This window comes from Hydra vulgaris, chromosome 02 (assembly GCF_038396675.1).
Source record: "Hydra vulgaris chromosome 02, alternate assembly HydraT2T_AEP".
Classification (NCBI taxonomy): domain Eukaryota; kingdom Metazoa; phylum Cnidaria; class Hydrozoa; order Anthoathecata; family Hydridae; genus Hydra; species Hydra vulgaris.
Window position 1 is genome coordinate 19,164,376 of NC_088921.1, and position 15,757 is coordinate 19,180,132.

Below are 15,757 nucleotides of genomic sequence, written 5' to 3' on the forward strand. Positions count from 1 at the left end.
GATGCTAATTGGTGTGTAGTTGGAGTAGGTGCTACGGCGGCTGTTAAAGATGATGAAGCTATGTCTAAGCAAGATGATGTAGGTGCTGCAGAGGCTGCTAAAGTTGATGAAGGTGGATTAAATGTTTGTGTGATTGCTAATGCCTTATGATTTATGTTGTTTTTATTAAGTGGAAATAAGACAGTGTACTGGAAACCAGCGATTGCATGCAAGCAAGTAAAACATTTACCACACTCGTTCAGCAGTTTAAGGAACGGTGGAAAATTTTGTATATCTAAATTCTTAAATTTTGAGTCTTTGTAAGAATTTCTTACCATGCTTGTTTGACATGACAATAGACACCTCTATAAAATGGTTGTAGAATATGTGAAAAATGCTCTGGTAGAGCAGTCAAGATTATATTGTGTTTTTTGCACAAAAATACTGCTTCCAAAGTTATGTGAGTTGTATACTCATCTAATATTAAAATATGAATATCACTATTTTTCTCAGTTTTGGGTATAAATATTTCTTTCAGCCATTCAATAAATGTATTGTGCTCCATCCAACCTGATTTTAAAATTGAATATTTGGTGCCAGCTGAACAAACTCTTGACCAGTCAGGATGAAAGTTTCTTTGTATATCACTAATGGTGGTGCAAAATGCCCATCAGCGTTGCAGCAATTGTTTACAGTATAATGAACTTTTTGATTGTTACCAGTAAGTTTAAATGCACGTCTTGTCTCTTTCCGATACACTATGGTTGCTTTGCCTTGATCACCTAAAAAACCTGTTTCATTACAATTCCAAATATGCGACCCAGAAGTTACACCAGTCTGTTCATATTGCTTGGCAACCTATTCAAAATAACAATCAATTATTTCTGGAACAAGAAATGGCTCTTTTAGATGCTTTTAGAGCAGTTTAGGTTAGCGTGAGTTTTCTAGAGCAGTTTAGGTTAGCGTGAGTTTTCTAGAGCAATTTAAATAATAACAAAAAGACATAAACATTTTTCTTTTTTTCAATAGCTCAGCCTAGTTTTTACTCCACATTGTCATTATTGACATTGAAGTCCAATGTCCTCATTGGACTTCAATGTCTTCAATGTCAATGTCTGACAATCTTCTGAATTTAATCTTCTTCAAATGTAATGGATTTGTTTATATAAAAATATTGTATACATGTATAGATATTTATTAATTAAAAACTAGGTTTTCAATACCATTTGTACATATTTAGTAGATTAGGCTATCCAATGTTTTAAATACGGGATTTGATTTAACAAATACATAATGAGTTGTTGATTACAAATACATAATAAGTTGTTTTCTAATTATTTAATTAAATTGAATCAGGGTGAATGAGAATAAGGGACTTAAAACTTGACTTGATTTCTGTTAGATTTGATTTAAGAATTAAATAGAATTTTGTTTAGGAAAATTTTTGCTTGACTTGGAATTTAACTTAAGTAAAAAGACTTGACAGCGACCTATGACTTGTAAAACAATGACTTGGTCACAGCTCTGGTTGCGAAAATTTTATATCCATCAGCATTATTTGCAAAAATCATTCACTACCTAAACTCAATAAATAAATACTTGAAAACAAGAGAAAATTAGGGAATACTAAGGGGAAATTTTCAAAATTGCCATGAGCCCTGAATTATAGTTTTAGCTATTTTTTTCTGTTACTTTTTTATAATTATTTCTATAATTCTCTGTTAGTCGGTGTGTTATTAATATATAACTGATAAAAAAATTGTTTTTGTTTTAGTCCATTTAAAACCACGTGATGAAGTTGATAGTCCAATGTAAGTTTTTTCTGAATTTAAAGAGTAATAAAAAAATTTATTTTTGTTACTCTTTCAATTTTTTAATTTGTTTTAGTTCACCATCAGCTCAAATCAACTCACCAACTCAGAAAAGTCTCAAAAACTTTCCATGGTAATTTTTGTTTATGTTATAAGTTTTTAATTAATATTTTTTATAAATACTTTTTTAATAATTTTTTTTTAAAATTTTTAAGTGCTCTTTTCATTTTATAGAAAATGATTTTCTATTCTAGAAGTGTGTATATATATATATATATATATATATATATATATATATATATATATATATATATATATATATATATATATATATATATATATATATATATATATATACATATATGTATATATATATATATAAATATATATATATATAAATATATATATATATATATATATATATCAGGTCGGCAAAAAAAGTATATATATATATATATATTATATATATATATATATATATATATATATATATATATATATATATATATATATATATATATATATATATATATATATATATATATATATATATATATATATATATATATATATATATATATATATATATATATATCTGTGTGTATATAAGATTATTTGGTATTTAAACACTCTGTTCACTGAAATTATCACTGTTTTGTTATTTTAAAAAAAAAAAGTTTTTTTACGCTTTTTAATGATTTTAATTTTGCAATTAATCTAACCATATTTTAGTACAACATATTTTGCGATGATCAATATTATCTTATTGTCAATACTGCAATAAGAAATTATAAATTATTTAAAATTATTATAAAAAGTTATAACATTTCAATAAAAAGAGTTGAAAACATTTTTTAAGTTATAAAAAGCTTGAAAGCATTTCAATAAAAAGAATGCTTTTCAAATAAAATAATTTCTTTTATTTTTTCAATGTTCATAAATCTTGAAAAATCTAACAGCCTCTATCAATGTCTACTTTAATCACAAACTTTTTAGGTGATATATTGCATTAATAAAGTGATTTTTCTTGTAAAAATACACTATCTGGTGTTCAATTAATCTTACAATACGATTGCAAAAAATAACTGAGTGCTGAGCTTTTCCATATTACTATTGATAAGGTTTTATTTAACAGTATTGACCACTAAGTAGGCATAAGACGTGTTTAAGAGGTCTAAAATACGTTTTAAAACGTTATAATACATTTTTTAGAAAGAATACTGGTCACTGGCCAAGGTAACGCAATCATAAAAGTTTACAAAAAATGATTTTATTGTGTATTTTAAATTAACAAACAATGTCTAATACATAATATGCCCTTCCTTAGCAACGAAACACGGTTCGGCATAGAATAAATACGTCTCTTGCACATTTTGGATTTTTTGTGGCCTTATGTTGTAGATAAATGCAAACTCTATTCAGTCTACTTACTTTAAAGTGTAATTCATCCGAAAAAATCAAAATCAAGTAGTAAAGAAACAGGCGTTCTAACATTATTGACAGGACAACATGAGTTCTCAAACATTGTATGTAGCTTGTTGATTTAAATTTTTGTTTAGGTACGCAGGTAATATGTCACGTGATGGTGCTACTGCATTGCTTAACAACCAATGCGACGGTGCATTTTTAATTCGAGAAAGCCCTAATCAACCAGGTTTAGCGATCAGTATACGTTATAAAAACGATACAAAACATATTAAAATTGGTAACGTTAACAATAAATTCTTTTTAACTGAGCCGAAGCAATTCTCAAGTGTTCTAGAGCTGATTAATTATTATAAAGCCAATTCTCTTGGGGTCAGCTTCCCAACTCTCCCAACGAAATTGACTAAAGGTGTAGCTCAAAGTGAGTTTAATTTTATTTAATATTATCATTTCAATTTTTCTTTTCAAAACATACTAACTAGTTTTATCGTTTAATTAGTCTTCCCATTTATTATATTGCACTATAATTGCAATATAATACGCAGCACTTATCCGCTTATTGTTAAAACATCCTGAAATAAAACTGATATCATATACAAGCAAAACTTATTTTTTTTGGCAGATTTTGAAATGTAGCACAAGATCCTTTTTTAAGTTTTTTTTTGGTTGATAGTTATTATATTTTTAGAAGTTAAGCGAGTTATGATTGCGAAGTTTCCCTGGCAAGCTAGAACAGAACAAGAACTTTCATTTCAAGTGTGATTTTATTTTGTTTCTTTTCTTTAATATTCCTTTGCATTGAAAGCTTATACCTAGGAAATTTTTTAATTTGTTTTAAATAGCCTGGTCAAAGAATTAGTGTTATCACAGACGATGGTAATTGGTGGTACGGTGAAAGCCAGGGCAAGGTAAGATTCAGATTTTCGTCAGAATTATTTAAGAAAATATTTACGAGCGTTTGTTTATATACTTTACTTGATATTTGATTTAGGAAGGTTATTTTCCTAACAACTATGTTGAATGAATAAGATTATAGGTCTCTATTAATCGCTTCTAACCGTGATATCGTATACCACGTCATTGGTAGCTATTTTCTGATCGTGCGTTGGTTTTCATTTTAAGAAAGATTAGATCTGACGTTAAAAACCAATATGGTTGAAATTCATGAACAGTTAAAAGACTATTTATAGACCTTCAATAGACAATTTAATCGTTTTTATGTGAACTTTTTAAATTTCGTTTTAAAAGTTACGTACTATTATAGACTTGCGCGCATTAGTCTTTAATTTGCGGTGTAATCTTTATTAGTTAACAAGTATCAGTATAATCTCGATGATTCAACAAGTAATGATCGGTATAATCTCGATGAGTCAAGTTTTTGTTATACCAAATTTAAACATTTTATCTTGTTATACGTTAAATCGAGATTATACTTCACATTTGCTTAACATTTGATTGAGCCATGAAAAGCTAAATTTATTTACATCGACCCAAATACGTACTGCTACATATTTTTAGTGAATATTTATAGAAAATTTTAGTCACTTTCAAAGTGGTGAGAAAACATCTTTTAGTGAATTAGTAGAATTTCGTTTCTCTCCGACATCCGAATTACATAACGAATTATTATCAAGTATTTTATTCTCTGACTGAAAAGTAGATTTATTGGATATTTGATTAAATGCGGAATTTTTAGGCAACTTCTTATCTCCGTTATATTGAGAGTAGATTTTATATTTTTCATTTTTCTTTAAAATTATATCACTTTTTATGCATAGTAGGAGATATTTTTGTATATATATAAATATATATGTGCCATTTATTATGTTTTTATTATCATCGGAGTCAATATTTAAAAGTTTATTTCAGAATTATTTTTTTCTATATTTTGTTCCTTTGTAATAAAAGCCAGTGATAGTAAAAGTCAAATGATTAATTATATATAAATTATGTAATTGATGTCTTGAACAATTAATAGAATGGTTATGTAATTATATTTTAAACCTAAAAACGTAATATTAAATCAAAGATCAATAGACTTTTTCAAAATCCATCGTTTTGATATCAAATTACCAAGGTCAAACCAGGAAAATCATACAACGAGACAGCACCATAAATGGTTTAAGTCGTTAACAACAGCAGTCAAGTTATTATAAGAACAGAATTCTAGCGACACGATAAAGATTTTTTAAAAACTGACTGATTAAAAAAAATGATTAAAAATTGATTAGGAAAATAATAGAAACAAAACATTCAAACATTCTAACAATCTCCTTCAAATTAAACAACCTCGAGCCACACTTTGTATTAAAGTAAAAAAAGAACAAAGAGTGAGCCTGCTTCATCTTACTGATCATGGTCAGTAGAATAAAGCAGGAGGTGAAAAACCCAAAAGTAAAAAAACGTTCTAGTTTTGCAAAAGGTTGCACAGCAACAGTTTTATTTTTAATCAACCATTTAGTTCTAATATATGAAAATTAAGAAACTGACGATAATCAAGTTTTATATCTTAAGCTCAAATATTGATAAGTTTCAAATAAAAATATATTTTTTTGTTTAGCATAAGATTTTTTTCATAAAAATAACGGAATATTACATATTTACATAAATTCCAAATATAAATATTTTTTTATTTAACAAAACATTCTTACAATAACTTGTATATTAATTTTCTGTTATTTGTTTTTTAGAATAAATGTAATAAAATAAAAAACAAATTCTCAGTAAAACTAAGTACGAGTTTTAATTTTAGTTTGTTCAATAGTAGTGAAGAAAAAGTATTTGTTAGCTTGTGCAGAAATCTCAAATTTAAAATAATTAGCATTTGATATATAATTTATGTCCCTTTTAGTCCTTAACTGCCCAATGCTTGTGCTAGAAGGTTAGTAACACAACTGCATATTGCGTAATTGAAAAAATAAATTTTGTATAAATTGTAGGTAGACACCACTGCTGCTTACCATGCAGTTATGTTATCAACCTTCTAGCATACTGCCAGAGACGTATTTATATTTTTGGCGCCCTGGGGCACTAATCCTTTAAGCGTCCTTATTTTACAAATAATTGTATACTTTGATATGGGGTGATTATTAAGTTAAAGTCGCTTAACAAAAAAAATATATAATTTTCTACCTAAGTTTTGTTTTTCAAATGTATTAATAATGTCATTAAAGTTCATATCTATGGTAAGTGCAGATTCAATATATAGAATTGCTAACATATTAAGACAATCACTAGTCATTCCCAACCTCAAATAAGACTTTACCCTCTTTAATGCTGAAAATGATCTCTTGGCTGAACAACTGGACGTTAGGCAGCGTAAATATACCCTTAATGTTCTAATCTACGTGAGGAAACAATACTTGAAGTTTATCTGTTCTGATCATTTCACAAGTATCTATTATAGTTTTAGATTTTATTTTAAAATTATTAAATAACTTTTAAATTGTATAAACTCGTTGGCAAATGAAGACAAAAGATCATTTTTATATATATTTAAAGCATTTCAGTATTTTTGTAAACTTCATATGGTTATGGTTTTATTATTTGAAATAAAAAGTTGAATTTTTTATTGGCTTGATTATAGCACAATTTTCTTCTTTCTAGTTCAGAATGTAGTTTATCAATAGTAGCATAATAAGTGTTGATCCTTAAAAAATCTCGAATTTCAAAACTTATTTCTCCTTCTCTTTTTTTTATCTGCGGTTGATTTTCTTTTTCTTTGTGTCCCGAATTATTGATTACTCTCTCTTTATAGATATCAAACATACTCCTTAAATCTAATACATATCAAATTAACGATTCGTATAAACTTACAACTGCTTCTTATTTAATTTCAACAGAATGCAATTGTTTCTTTATATCTATTTATATCTACTTATAGTAGATATAGTATACTAAGGATAGTTATATAGTTCTTGAAGTTCTGATCAGTTCTGATCATTTTACAAATATCTATTATAGTTTTAGGTCTTGTGTTTTTTCAGTTAAACTCATTAAATAACTTCTGAATTGTTTGTACTCATTAGCAAATGAAGTCAAAAGATTATTTTTTATATATATTTTGAAGTAAGTATATTCTGCTTTTTGTAAACTTCTGATAGGGATTAATGATTCTGATTATAACCATTATAACCGTTTCAAGATAGTCCGTTAGCATCTGATCATGTGATTGACTTTAGTGATTTATCATCTTTGATAAAAGACAGTGCATTAATTATTTCATTCCAATTTTTGTTTAAACTATTAATTGCATCAGATTTTGCTGACCACCTGGTATCTAATAGTTTTTTAAGTAATACATTTTCTGTTTTAATTAAATTGTTCTAAAGTATTTTCCATCTATATCTAGATACAACTGAAATATTTATAGATATTTTAAAGCAAAATAAAAAATTTGGTAGCATTTCTACAACAGTCCACAACGCATTCACAAACAAGATTTAAAGAGTGTGTCAAGCATGGTACAAATGTAGTTGAAGTTAATCTAAAAATATAGCATCTGTTATTAATTCTTCAGAATTATGACCAGAGTTGGGTAAAAACTCTAAAAATCTTTCTACCTGACAGCCGTTCTTTTGAACATACTAAAAAACGAATACAGTTAATCTACATTGCTAATATTAGAAGAAGAATTAATACTGATGAAAAATATTTAATTTTTTTGTGTTCACCACTTGTTGTATAAAACTATCTGCCGATATACCTATGAACTGCTCATATATTTTAAAACATAGGTACGATCCTCTAAAAAAGATAGTATCCTCTAAACAAGGATCAAACTGAGCAACGTGACTTTTTTTATCAAATCAACTTTTTTGCGTAAATTATTTGCGCATAGTTATGTATAGTTTGCAAGTAAACTTTGATTGCCTTTTCCTTCTGCCAACCATACACATTTATCGTTTTTATAAAGATGAATTTCCAATGTTAATATTCTTGTTAAAAAATAATATGCGCCCGTATACATGTTGGCAGAAAAGAAAACAATTGGATATTTAGTAGGTCTATGAGTCATTATATGATTTGGAAATAATAATAATATAAAAATTTTCGTGATAATGTTATAAAATTACTATTTAACGACTTTCTAAGATTCTACCATTCTGATTATTGGCGCCCTATCAAAACTTAGCGCCTGGGGGCCAAAGCCCCCTCTACCCCCTCCTCCCATCCCCCCCAAGTACGCTTCTGCATACTGCATTGGGTAACTAAGAACTAAAAGGTACCTAAGTTATATATAAACATTAATTTAATTGTAAATTGCACTTAAAAGGTAATTTTTTACGCTATTTTACCATAATAATTACCGTTTTTACTAAATTTTATCACAAATTACCGGAATTACCGACTTTTACCGCTTTTACTTAGTTTTACCGTTTTTACGCAATTTTACTGCTTTTACGCATTTTTACCGATTTTACGCATTTTACGCCTTTTTACCGTCTTCTGTAATAAAAAAGCGTAAAAATGCGTATTACGCGTTTTACCGCATTTTACCAAAATTTTTACTGCCGGTGTGGTAACGCCAATGCTTAATAATAACCAATGCGTATGAAAATCCATTTCCTCTGCAAGAAAAAAAGAGTCAAGCTTAAAAACTTAAAAAGTCCATGGATTTCATAGGGCCTCATAAAATTTTTATAGAAACAAGCAAAAACTCTATAAAAAATATTTAAAAAAAAATTTAAAAACTTAAGAAACAAATTAAAAAAGTTTATTTTACGAATATTTTACAAAACAACATTAGCAATAATAAAAATAATATGATATCTAATAAAAACAGTAATAAAAAAGAAAAAGATTGATTCAACTAGTATTCTGCGGAATTTGCCAAATACTGATGACAAAAAATGCAATTTTTAATGTTTTATTTATCAAACACTTAAGTATACAATTTTTGAAAAAATTTGTAATAAATAAATTTTTTTTTGCCTCGCTTAACTAAATTTAAAATACAGAAAATTATCACTTAAAATTAAAAAAAAACTAATTGGATTTCTTTCATCCACCTTTAAAAAAAAAATTAGTTCCAAATAAAATGCCATTCCTATTTTATTAATAATGTCGAGATAAACAAAGTAAATGTTACAAATTTTTTAGGTCTTTATATTGATAATAGTCTTGTTGGAAAAATCACATTTGAAAATTTATGTAACAAAACTTTAAAAAGTTTGGGAATTTTAGATAAAGTAAGAAGTTTTTTGAATACTCAATTATATTTCTCTTTTATTCACAGCCATATTAACTATGCAATTATTGCATAGGTTAGTACAAAAAGCAACAAAACAAAGATGAACCTCTTCATCATCATCAGAAGCATATAGCAAGTTTAATAAATTTTAATGAATGTTTTACCCATCCGAAACCTCCATTAAGAAAAATGAGTGCTCTAAATATATATCAAATTAATATTTATAATGTTCTTTGTAAGTTTTTTCTCAAGATTTTCATCAATGTAACTTAGACTCGTTTTATAGTACAAAGCTGATGATGTAGGAGTTGTACTAGAATCATATATTGATGTAGAAGTTGTACTAGAATCATATATTGATGTAGGAGTTGTACTAGAATCATATATTGATGTAGGAGTTGTACTAGAATCTAAAACTATATGTGTTGAATACATATAGTTTTAGAGTAAAGGTCAATTCATCTTATTCAACCAGCTGCAGGTGTCAGGTGGTGTATATATATGAAAGTATTTCATGAACTGATTTATATTGGAATCTAATTTAAGTACAACCTTTTTAGTACGAATTTGAAAAATCCGAACAATATAAAGGAACTTCAGAAAGATTACGATTACATAGAAATCGCGATGGGCTATTAGCTTGCATGGGTCTTATACAAGGTGAGCACCCAATATTTTTACCTTGCATCCTTACCAAGCGTCTTGCAAACCTTACCAAGCATCCTTTTACAAGCTTGGTTATTCGAAAAGCACATACACAAACTCTCCATGGAATGGTTGATCTAGCAATGTCTAAGTTTCGTGAACATTATTGGACAGATACCTTAGGTAGCCAAGTCAAAACAATAATATACAACTGTAATTGGTGTAAAAAATTCAGGTGCAAACCATTGCTAGCTCCATTAACAGCTGATAGTATTGAACTAAAAGTAAATACCGCTTTGAAACTATTGGTTTGGATTTCGCTGGCCCAAATGAATATAAAGTAAGCAACGAGTGTTACAAAAAATCGTACATTGTACTTTATACTTGCGCAACTTCAAGAGCAACCCATTCGGATCTACTAAAAACAATGGAAAATGAAGATTTTTGAAGAAATATAAAAGAACTGATTGCAAGAAGAGACACACCTGCGCTCATAATAAGCGACAGTGCTAAAACATTTGCAAGTACTGCAAGGTGGATCCGACGATTGCGAAGGACCCGCTGATAAACGAATACTTAACTATTTATAAAATAAACATAAAATTTAGTTTAGTTTAATTTTGCAAGAAGTGTATGTTGGGGAGATTTCTCTGAAAGAATGGTGGGTTTGTTAAAAAGATCATTACACAAAGCAACTGGAAAGATTCGTCTGACTTTCGAACTACTTAAAGAAGTTTTGATTGATATTGAAAATACGTTGAATAACCGACCATAAGGATATATCGAAAACAATATTAAACTTCCAATATTAACATCAAACATAATTTTACATGGGAAAGATTTTACTATCCCTTCCGAAAATACAGAAGATGACGATGAGGAAGAACTTAACAACAACACGACTACACGAGCAATGCGTTAAATCACGAAATGCAAGAACTTAACGTGGCAAAGTGGACAAACGTGTACTTAAGATCATTACGAGAAAATTACCAACACAAAGGCTATAATCAAAATGACGTCTAGTATTATTACAGTAATTAATATATGGTATCAAGTTGGTAACTATTATCTTATTTTTAGTTACGAATAATTGCCAATTATGTTAGATTTAGTATAAATAACGCTGTTTTCTTAATAAGAATATATATATGAACAAGTTATAAAAAAGGGTGTTGAGTCAATCTTCCTTAGTCAGTTGAACAAAAAGAAATATTCATTTAGGATTGCTTAGGCTGAAAAATTTAATCCAATCATTAGAACACTTTATATTCGGGAGGTTAAAATCGCCGGTAATCAAACAGTCATCGTGGGCTGTCCTAATTAAACTATGAGCTTCGAAGGCTGTCCCTATTTAAACTATGAGCTGAATCTTTCAAAGATATTTGAAGGATTGAGCAACATATTTTATTAAATAAGTACCAATTGGTCTATATACACACCCGACAAGTATATATTTATTGTTAACTTTTATAGATACCTTTGATCTTTAGCAAAAAGAAAAGAACTATTTAAAAAAAATGAAGGTGGGAAACATTAGAAAAACTCCGTAGTTCGAAGCCGGCGAATAAAATTTTGAATTTTTGCTTTGTTGGTAGCCGTTAGCTTATGCACAAAATAACAATCAAAATCACATAATAAAATAACAATTAAATACACATAATAAAATAAGCACATAATGTATACAATCGAATAGCTTATATGTTTAATTTCTAATGTTTCTGCTACGTTTTTTTTTTTTTTTTTTGTTAATAATTACTAATAGGGTAATTATTAACCAAAATAGAGGGAGAAAAAAGTTAAAATACGTCATTTCTCAAGGAACAGTCTTAGCAATAACATCATTAAAATTTTATCATTATTAAAACTTAATTTTCTCCGTATATAAAAACTTTTTATTCTAGTTTTTATGACATGCAAAGATAATAGATAATTCAATTTTAATTTATAAAAAAAAATTTAAATATGAATTTATACAAGTTGTAAAATATGCATTTAAAAAATGCTTTTTTAACGATGTTAAACTGTTTTTTATGGAGCTTGGACTTTTTACCTTAGACTTCCTAAGCAAAGCCAATTCTTTTTTTAAAGAGAGTTTGTATCGTTTTATAAGAAACAGGGTTCGTACTGTAACTGGAAAACCTGGAAAATTCATTAATTTTGGCTAAATTTATGGAAAACATGGAAAAGTCAGAGAACATATTTTTTTTCTTTAGATAGTCATGGAAAAGTCCGGGAATTCAGATTGAGAAATTATTCGTTTTACAAATAAGCTACTATTTTTTTGTTGGTGTTACCTATTTACTTTTTCTGACACTTATGTTTTTCTTAGTCATCCATAGTAATAGTAAGATCATACTTACATGTATAGAAAGATCCATACTAATATTTAACTTAACTAATGGCTAAGTTTTATAAGTTTTGTCATTCAAAGCATAAAAACCATTGTTGAAAATGGTCAGGGAAATTCGTCTGATTTTTTAAAAAAGTCAGGGGAAAGTCACGGAATTTTATATAAATATTTGACTACGAACCCTGAAGAAAGCAAAAACGTTAGCTGCCCCATTTGGAAATAATGTAGTTTTAAATAGCTCATTTTATAGAAAAATTAACGTCGTAAAAGCTAATACGACGTAATTAACTTCAATTTTCATGTTTTGAGAGTTTTTCCTGACACGCCTTAACAAAACTTTTTAATTTGAACTTTATTTTATTCTAGTAAATAGTCTATGTAGTTATCTATGTTGTAGGTTACTTTATAATCATAATCGACAACGTGATCGCTTTGAAATAAAAGAAGCAATTTGAATTGAATCAGATCTAAATATTCTAAAAAATTAAAAAAACATTTCATTGAGTCAACTTTTAATAACATAGCATATCAAAACAAAAAGAAAAGATCTGGAAGAAAATGCCTTGAATGGGAACAATCAAGCAGCAGAACAACAAGAAGAAAGAGTAAAAAAATGGGAACAAACCATACTTATGACGAGTTGGTTGTATCTGCAATAGTATTTTCAAGAAGAAGTCAATACTATAGCCTGTGTTTTACTTTAAACCAATTGGTTTCTTCTCCCAGTCAACCTAATAAATAGCAAATACGATTAAAAATGAAAAGCCTATTATAATATTATCTCCAAAAGAAGGTTTGGCCTTGATGGTCTCAGCTGGTTTGTCTCAAAGAGCTTTTCAGAAAATAAGGATTACAGCTAAGGAAAGAAATGCAAATATATATCCTTTGTAATATATCCTTTGTATAGTGATACTTTATTTGCAAGAAAAGAATTTTATCCTGACGGCATTATATTTAGTGAAAAAAAGGCTGAAATTAAACTTCAAAGTCTTCTTGATCACACAATAACTCGTATTTTTCAAATGGATTTAATCATGACTCAAATTATGCAACTAAAGAATGGCGAGAAAACAATAGGAATATTAAGAAGTAAATGGGGGTTTGATGGTGCATCTGGTCAAAGTGAATATAAGCAAAAATTTGACAATGATAGTTCGAAATACTCCTTTGGATTTTTCATTTGGAAACATTTCTGTTTGGACAAATTCTAAACCAACGTCAATTAGATTTTGTCGACAAATACGAGATCAATACCTAAAGGAATCGGAAGCTATTTTGAAATTTGAAAAAGAATATACTCTAAATCAAATAAATTCACTAGAGGATTCAGAGTAAATTCACTAGAGGATTTAGAGTTTGAGTTGAGAAATGGTTCAAAAGTAATTGTAACTAAAGTTAAATTTAATTTAAAAATAACAATGATTGACGGTAAGGCTGCCAATGCAATATGCTTAATTTCTTCACAACAAGTTTGCAATATATGCTCAGCTTCTCCAAAACAAATGAGTTTTATTGCATGTGGCTCAATACTAACTCCAAATTCTAATATAATAACATTGAGGTCTTTCTCCATTGCATGCATCGAGGTCTTTCTCTATTGTATGCTCGGGTAAGATGTTTTGAATGTTTGTTACACATTTCTTAAAGACTTGAAATTAAAAAATTCGTGGCAATGACGACAAAGAAGTTTGTGAAAAAAAAAGGATTATACAAAATAAATTCATTGAAGAATCAGGCCTAAGAGTAACTTTTCCTAAGCAAGGTGGTTCCGGAATTTCAAATTATGGTAATACTGCCGGACGAGCATTTAAACATTTTGATTTATTTTCATCTATTATAAGGCATAGATAAAGAACTAATAGAACGTTTAGCAAACATTTTGAACATAATAAATTCAAGTTATGAGATAGGTGCAATAAAATTTAATGAATATTGCACTAAAACAGCAAAGCCTTATTGTAAAAAATATAATTGGTTTTATATGCTTGTATCTATGGTTAAGTTATTGCTTCACAGTTCTGAAGTAATTTCAAAGTTCTTGTTGCCAATTGGATTTTATTTATAAAGAATCTGAAAATAATGATAATAAACAATTTAGATTTCACCATTCAAGAAAAGATATGATTTAACTCCATATGAGGACCAACTTCACTATCTTCTTATTTCAAGTGATCCAATAATATCATCTATAATAATTTTTAAACATAGAAATAAAGTTAAAAAAATTCAATTATCAAAGAGCGCTCTAGAACTTGTTAAAAAAACAAATAAAAATACCATTGATGAAATCCAAAGTGAAAATGAAACTGATAACGAGTACAGTGAGTATGACAATTAAGGCAAAGGTGAAGAAAATTATGAATTAGTTACTGACGAAATAGATTACGAAGATGTATATGGACATAATGAATAAGACAATGATGCTGATATATTTATTTTTAAACTTATTTTTGAATTTAGGTACAATATAAAATATTTATGTTAACTAACTATTTTTGAATTTTTTTATTTGGTCTTCAAAATAATTCGTTTAAAACATAAATAGTTGAAATTACTCAAGGGCAATGTGGTGCGGAGGGAAGCCCTTGTAAAATTTGCTCCCCCTGACTATATTTAACCCTTTTTTGAATATTTTGAGTCTTCTTTCCTTTCTACTTTTTTTTTACATCTTAAAGTAAACTTTCAGCAATTTTGAATAAATATTTTTGACAAAGTTAATTTTGGCCTAATTTTGAGATATTCCTGATCACTGTGCGTCATAAGCAATCAAAGCTTTGCAAATAACAGATGGAAGTTTAAAAAATTTTCAGACAATAATTATTTTTTATTTAGAGATTATTGCTATTTTTTTACGTTGTTCTTTTTGAACGACTAATAATAACTTTCTAGATTACAATTAGAATTAATAAATAATAAATTTTTAGATTAGAGTTGAATTAATAAATAAGATAGATAAGAGTTGGTAGTATTTTTGTCGGATTTACAAAAAGGTTTTTTTATATCTATATTTACAATATAGCAATTTGTTTTAAAATTCAGCAAAAATACTACAACACAAAATAAAATCCTGGAGAGATATAACAAGTTCCTTGCCAAAAAAACGTTTTTTTAAGAACGTAACAAACCTATATCTAAACGGGGAAGCATAAGATAAGGTTCAACCAAGTAGTAGAAATTGTCTAAAACTTTGATATTTATACCAAGTATCAAGATATTCAAAAAACGATTACTTTACTTAGATCATGATTTTTGTTATGATTACTACTTGATAGTTGGAACAGTTGTTAAAAATTTATCCAGTCAACTTTTAAGAGAGTAATCCATTAAGGATACAGCTTACAAAGGTTGCAA

The 15,757-nt window shown here is 27.7% G+C and overlaps 1 protein-coding gene across 1 annotated transcript in view; it reads left to right on the forward strand.

The window, feature by feature from the left end:
- The window catches only part of LOC101239170 (guanine nucleotide exchange factor VAV2), an 85,233-nt gene extending 79,969 nt beyond the window's left edge, over positions 1-5,264 (forward strand). The window contains exons 25-30 of the mRNA XM_065790264.1: positions 1,754-1,790; positions 1,867-1,923; positions 3,350-3,636; positions 3,904-3,971; positions 4,058-4,123; positions 4,207-5,264. Coding sequence (XP_065646336.1) covers positions 1,754-1,790; positions 1,867-1,923; positions 3,350-3,636; positions 3,904-3,971; positions 4,058-4,123; positions 4,207-4,239 — 548 coding nt within the window. The 3' untranslated portion in view covers positions 4,240-5,264. The remainder of the gene's footprint in view (positions 1-1,753; positions 1,791-1,866; positions 1,924-3,349; positions 3,637-3,903; positions 3,972-4,057; positions 4,124-4,206) is intronic.
- Positions 5,265-15,757: the final 10,493 nt, after the last annotated feature.